At 45.1% G+C, this 7,326-nt stretch overlaps 1 protein-coding gene across 1 annotated transcript; it reads right to left on the bottom strand.

Annotated features, from left to right (window-relative positions):
- Positions 1–2,858: 2,858 nt before the first annotated feature.
- LOC142176089 (uncharacterized) lies at positions 2,859–5,234 on the bottom strand. The gene is made up of 3 exons (XM_075243158.1): positions 4,940–5,234; positions 4,435–4,837; positions 2,859–3,069 (listed from the first exon to the last, which is right to left on the bottom strand). Exons 1-3 carry the CDS (start codon positions 5,232–5,234, stop codon positions 2,859–2,861), a joined length of 909 nt encoding a protein of 302 aa, XP_075099259.1.
- Positions 5,235–7,326: the final 2,092 nt, after the last annotated feature.

Raw genomic sequence — 7,326 nt, 5'->3', positions numbered from 1 at the left:
AGGGTGATATGGTTACGTATCCAGATTGGTTTCCGCCCTATGCAGAGTGCATTAGTCATAATATCCCAAGTGACTCCTGGTGCATCCTGGTAATAGTCGACGTCACCAGTAAACCGGGGCAGCCACAACACCTGTTGAATAGTTTTAACTGAGGCATCTACCCATTTGCCCCGCACAGTCACCTTCCGCAACGTATGTGATGGGCAGTTCGCGTAGAACTCTCTTACAAGCATCCTGTTCACCGTTTCAGGTTTATCAAATAAGAACTCCATTTCCCTCCGCCGGATTTCCTCATACATCTCCTCCTTTTCTGCACGGAGGGCTGCCCTGTCAATCGGAATCTCAGGGATGAAGCTCTTTGAGGCCTTGGCATGAAAGTCGTCCTTTACCAATTCTGATTCGAACCTTGAGGCATCATATGTAGGCTGTTGGGATGTGCCTGCCGATCTCTTTTGCTTCTTACGAGCCATATGACCTGAAAAGAATACAAGAGAACCATCAAAGATATCCTACATGTGCCAGCCGGATGGTTACTCAGACTTCACCACCCGATGGCACCAAATAATAACCCCCATTTATTCCATTCATACACTATGCCAAACCCCCAACTAGTGAGGTGTTCTAGGTTACAACCTCCACAATGGCCCCACAACTTTCTAACAAATTCTGACATACAACACCCCACACATACTCCCTCAAGTGATACACATTAAATATAACACCACCATTCACCAAATACAACACCACCACAACCTAGGATAGGGACAAAATACCTCAAAATAGCACCACAAGCCCCAAATTTTCGGCCAAAGAGGGCCCTCCACCAAACTACACCGCAAAAATTATTTCTAGGCCTCCAAATTATTGAAACAACCCCCACAATCGAAGTATAAGAAAGACCCAACCATGTTAGCACCAAACAAATCCACAAGAAGCAAATACAACAATAAAAACAGAGAAGAAGCAAAAATTGAAAGAAAATCTACACTATTCCTACCTAGGGTTTAACTAAACTAGTTTAGACTAAATTACACTAATTAGAAGAAGAAATAGAATCAAAAAGAAGAGAACACTTACTTGATGAAGGTAGGAAGGGGTGGGTAGTGGTGAGAGGAGGTGTGGAGAAGAAAACAATGGCGGCTTTTGGGAGTGAGGGAGGGATTTGAGAGAGAAAGAGAAGGGAGGGATTCTGAATAGGGAGGGGGAATAATTGTTTTGGGGTGGGTGCAGGGTTAGGTGAATTAGAAGGGGGGAGGGGTGAATTAAAAATAAAATAAAATTTTGCATACCTGGGCCCGATGGGGTCTGCCGCGGTTGAACCGCGGTAGATGAAGTTCCGAGAGGGGTCCCCACCGTGGTTCTACCGCGGTCGCAGTGGAAATACGGTGAATGAAGTTCAGAGGGGGTCTCTGACCGCGGTCTGGGCAGTTGTCTGATTTTTTTTTTGATTTTTTTTAATATAATGTGTTACACTTACAACAATTTCGTGGGTTGCCTCCCATGCAGCTCCTTATTTAACGTCGAGGCACGACGCAGGATGAGCGCATTTATGGCTTGCTCGACCTCTGTGGTTCAGTCAGGTGCAGCTCAGACACTTCCTTTTTCTCGATCATGCCCACATATGGCTTCAATATTTGACCATTGACTCTAAACGTACGAGAGTCATTCTCTGTGGCAATCTTAACAGCTCCTGAAGGGAAAACTTCAACTACTCGAAATGGTCCAGACCATCATGACTTAAGTTTACCTGGGAACAGACGTAGTCTTGAGTTGTATAGCAATACCATGTCCCCGAGTTTAAAATTTCTCTCAACAATGTTCTGGTCATGCAGCCTCTTCATTCTCTTCTTATACAATTTTGTGCTCTCAAAAGCAAGATATCTGAACTCCTTGAGCTCATGCAATTCAGTGACTCTTGACGTGCCCGCAGCTTCCATGTCTAAGTTCAGCTGTTTCAATGCCGACCACGCTTTATGTTCAAGTTCCACTGGTAGGTGGCAGGCCTTCCCAAACACCAACTTGTATGGTGACATACCAATTGGAGTTTTGAAGGCAGTTCTGTAAGCCCAGAGTGCATCATATAGCTTCCTCGCCCAATCAGTTCTTATGGCGTTCACAGTTTTGGGTAACACACTCTTGATTTCTCTGTTGGACACTTCAACCTGTTCACTAGTTTGCGGGTGGTAAGGAGTAGCCACCTTGTGGCGCACATCATACTTAACAAGCAACTTTTCAAAGGCCCTGTTGCAGAAATGAGTGCCTCCATCACTGATAATTGCTCGTGGTGTCCCAAAGCGGGTGAATATGTTCTTCTTTAGAAATCCCACCACCACTTTTGCATCATTGGTGGGTAACGCTGCAACTTCCACCCATTTGGACACATAGTCTACAACAACAATAATGTACTTATTGCCATAGGAGCTGACGAAGGGACCCATGAAGTCAATCCCCCAGACGTCAAACACTTCCACCTCTTGAATTGGGTTCATGGGCATCTCGTGGCGTCGGGAAATGTTCCCGGTCCGCTGACATTCATTGCAGCCCTTCACCCATAGGTGCGCATCTTTAAACACTATCAGCCAGAAGAATCCATCCTCTAGCACCTTTGCCACAATCCTAACCCCTTCAAAGTGTCCACCATACGCCGATGCGTGACAAGCCTGCAAAACAGAAAATTGCTCTATCTCGGGGACGCATCTCCAGATCATATTATCAAGGCATATTCTAAACAGATAAGGTTTATCCCAGTAATACTAGCGGATTTCACGAAAAAATATTTTTCTTTGGACCGATGAAAGGTCGTGAGGAACTATACCACTGGCCAGGTAATTAGTAAAGTCTGCATACCATAGCGCTTCCTAATAAGTGGTGGCAAGCAGCTGCTCGTCTGGAAAAGTTTCCAGTATTTCCTCAACCTCAACTACATTTTCAGCTCCCTCAAGTCGTGATAGATGATCATCGACTTGACTCTCAGTGCCCTTACGGTCACGAATCTCAAGATCGAACTCTTGCAATAGCAACATCCAATGAATCAGGCGTGGCTTAGATTCTTTCTTTTCTATTAAGTACCTGAGAGTTGCATGGTCAGTATATACAATTACCTTGGACCCTATCAGGTAGGATCGGAACTTATCAAATGCGAACACTACAGCCAATATCTCCTTTTTAGTCATAGTGTAGTTCAACTGGGCTCCACTCAGCGTTCTACTAGCATAGTAGATTGGGTGCATCAGTTTGTCTTTCCGCTGGCCCAGCACTGCTCCCACTGCATAGTCACTGGCATCACACATTAGTTCGAACGGTTGCTCCCAGTTGGGGGCAACAATGATGGGTGCTATGACCAGTCTCTTTTTCAACTCCTCAAATGCTACCCTACAATCATCAGAAAACAAAAATGGGTGATCTTTTTCTAACAACTTACAGAGACGGTTGGCGATTTTGGAGAAGTCTTTTATGAACCTCCGGTAAAAACCGGCATGTCCAAGGAAGCTTCTGATGGCTTTGACTGAAGTTGGTTGAGGAAGCTTTGCTATTACATCAACTTTCGCCCGATCCACCTCTATTCCCTTGCTTGACACCCGGTGCCCCAAGACTATGCCTTCTTGTACCATGAAATGGCAATTCTCCCAGTTCAGAACCAAGTTAGTCTCGATGCACCATTTCAACACACACGTCAGATTTATCAGGCACTCATCAAATGAATTCCCCACTACTGAGAAGTCATCCATGAACACCTCTATTATGTCCTCAACCATGTCAGTGAATATGGCCATCATGCACCGTTAGAATGTGGCAGGTGTGTTGTATAGGCCAAAGGGCATCCGTCTAAAGGCATAAATGCCATACGGGCATGTGAAGGAGGTCTTCTCTCTGTCCTCCGGTGCAATGGAGATTTGATTGTACCCTGAGTACCCATCTAGAAAACAGAAGTGTGACCTCCCTGCCAATCTGTCCAACATCTGGTCAATGAAGGGAAGTGGGAAGCGGTCTTTCCGGGTGGCTAAATTCAACTTTCGATAGTCCATACAAATTCTCCAGCCTATGATGGTTCTTATTGAGATCAATTCATTATTGTCATTTGTCACAACCATCATGCCACCCTTTTTAGGAACATATTGCACTAGGCTCACCCAGCTGCTGTCAGAGATTGGGAAAATAATTCCCGCATCCAACCACTTTATCACCTCCTTCTTCACCACTTCCTTCATGTTGGGGTTCATCCTCCTCTGATGTTCCCTGGAAGGTTTGTGCCCCTCTTCCAGCAGAATCTTGTGCATGCAGTAGGCGGGGCTGATCCCCCTGATGTCTTCCATGGTCCACCCCATGGCAGTTTTGCACTCCTTTAGTACTTGTAAAAGTTTTTGAACCTGCATATCTAACAAACTAGATGAGATAATAACAGGTAATGTGGAGTCAGGTCCCAGAAATTCATACCTGAGGTGGGATGGCAATGAATTTAACTCCAGCTTTGATGGTTCTTCAATGGATGGCTTAGCTGGAGGAGTTTCTCTCTTTACTAAGTGCAAGGGCTCAAACTCTAGATTTCTCTCCCAGAACCCTCTGCCTTCCAATGCCAACACCCATTCCGCCAAATCCTCACCGTTCACTTCATCTAAGTTCATCAAACATGCAGCAAGGGGGTCCTCAATTGTCAACACCTCATCATCAGACTCTACAATTATATCCACGGCATCAATAAGAGAGCAATTGGCGAACTCGCTTGGTCTCCTCATAGACTTCTGCACATTGAATGTTATTTCCTCATCATTGAGTCTCATTTTGAGCTCCCCAGTCTCACAGTCAATCAGAGCTCTCCCCGTGGCCAAGAATGGTCTTCCTAAGATTATAGGAATCTCTTCATCCACTTTGCAATCCAAGATCACAAAATCTGTAGGGAACACAAATTTCCCCACCTGAATAAACACATCATCAAGGATACCGAATGGACGCTTCACAGTCCTGTCGGCCAACTGCAACAACATGGAGGTGGGTCTAGATCTCCTAATTCCCAACCTCTTATAGATAGCCAGGGGCATAAGATTAATGCTGGCCCCTAAATCACAGAGCGCCTTAGCAAAGGCGAAATTCCCAATAGTACATGGAATTGTAAAGCTACCTGGATCAGACAACTTTTCAGCAATAGGTCTCGTCACTACTGCACTACAGGTCTGAGTAAGTGTAACCATAGCCAAGTCTTGAAAATCAAATTTCCGGGACATCAAGTCCTTCATCATTTTTTCGTACCCAGGCATCTCCTTTAAAGCTTCAATCAGTGGAATATTTACCTGGATTTGTTTGAGCATTTCAAAGATTTTTTATACTGCTCCTCCTTTTGATGCTTGGCCAGCCTCTGTGGAAAGGGTGCAGGAGGTCTCTTCTTCCCAATCACTTGGGACTTCTCTTTATCAGCTACTATTTCAACTACTGGCTCTTTTACTGGCTCAGCTACTTTCTCGGTCTCCTGCTGAATGTTCTTTTCTTCCTGAGCAGGCTGGACTGTCACCTCTGTCAGTATCGTAGACTCATCCATCTCAATGGGCACTGGAATGAATGTCTTAGCCTGTATATTTTCTCGAGCTCTCTCTTGTTCTACATCTAGATCCCTGCCATTACGGAGACTCACCGCCATCAGCTGCATTGGGCCCTGATCTTTTGGATTAATCTGGGTGTCTGCAGGTAATGTCCCCTGAGGACGATTGTTCAGAGACATTAAAATTTGGCCCAATTGCACTTCAATATTTTTGATTGCTGCGTCATGTGCATATACTCTTTCATTTATTTTTGCATTGGACCCAATAACCTGCTGCATCATTGCTTCAAGTCTCGTGAACCCATCTTCTTGCCTTCCACCATGCTGTTGCTGAGGTGGGGGATACCCTTGCTACTGATTGTTGTACCCCTGTGGCCTTGGATAAGGTGCCATATTGTTGGGAGGTCTCATACCTCTCATGCTTCCAGCGTTGTACTGTGGCTGAGGTGGTCTGTATGGCTGTTGAGTTTGCTGACCCCAGTTCTAATTGCCCTATCTCTGGCCTCCATAGTTTGACACATAGTTCATGTCTTCAGGGTGCTGATGATGACGATCATGTTCTGCATTCCAAGGATTACCAACTGGCTGACTACTGCAAGATGTGCACAAGCCCTCCATTGGTAGTATCTACAATGTGCACTTGTTGTTTCTGCCCTGATTCCTCCTCCTTTTTGGTGAGTATACTCATCTGTGTCAAGAGGGTAGCCACATTTTCAGCCATGGAATTTGATGTTTCAAAATGCACTGAGTGCACCACTGGAGTGATAGGTGCATTCCTCGTCGTCCACCCCGAATTTTGAGCCATTTTGTCAAGCAGACTCTGACCTTCGCTCCAAGTTTTGCTCAAAAATGCCCCACCAGCTGAAGCATCTACAATGTTCTTCATGCTATCTGACAGTCCCATGTAAAACCGTTGTCCCAACATCTGATCTGGAATACCATGGTGTGGACATATAACCAACATTCCTTTAAACCGGCTCCATGTGTCATGCAGTGTCTCCATTGGTTTCTGTTTAAAGCTCACGATCTCATCAATTTGTTGAGCCGTTTTGTTGGGCGGGTGGAACTTGATGTGAAATTGCTTGACTAACGCATCCCAAGTTTCTATAGAGTTTATGGGGAGTGAGTTTAGCCAGACCTGAGCAGCTCCTGTCACCAAGAATGGAAATAATAACAGCCTGATTGCTTCCGGAGTTACATTGGGTTGCCTTTGAATTTTGCAAATCGACAGGAAGTTCTTCAAGTGCTGCTGAGGATCTTCGGCTGGTGTCCCAGAAAATAGTCCCTTGTTTTGCAGCAAGTGCAGCATGTTGTTCGTGATCTGGAACAATTCAGCTTGTATCACGGGCACAACAATGGCAGTGGCCAGATTGTCAGCTGTGGGTTGTGCCCAGTCATATAGTGCAGCCTCAGGCACAGGAGGTGCCATATCTCTGACGTTTCCGTTGACGTTGTCTACGTCACCCATGTCAATTTCGAGTTTGTGTGTTTGATGAGGTTGTTGAAGTCTTTTGTTGGCACAGTTCAATATCTGGAATGTTTTCTTGGGGTCTGAGAGTCCTTTAAGTAATTCTCCAGTCCTCGTAGAGTTTCTAGGCATACACCTGTGCAACCACGTCAACAACCGTCAAAAATTTCAATCAAAACTTGGTGTAGAGAAAATTGACTACACTAAGAATTTTTGTATTTCTATCAATGGTAATTGATAATTCTGTTAACTCCCCGGCAACGGCACCAAAATTTGATCACGCCCAACTATGCCTTATAAAAAGGACCCTGCGGACGTTGCAAATATA

The sequence above is a fragment of the Nicotiana tabacum genome, chromosome 3 (genome assembly GCF_000715075.1).
Source record: "Nicotiana tabacum cultivar K326 chromosome 3, ASM71507v2, whole genome shotgun sequence".
In the NCBI taxonomy this organism is placed as follows: Eukaryota; Viridiplantae; Streptophyta; class Magnoliopsida; order Solanales; family Solanaceae; genus Nicotiana; species Nicotiana tabacum.
Note: the sequence above shows the minus strand (reverse complement) of the source record. Positions and strands in the feature narration are given on the sequence as shown.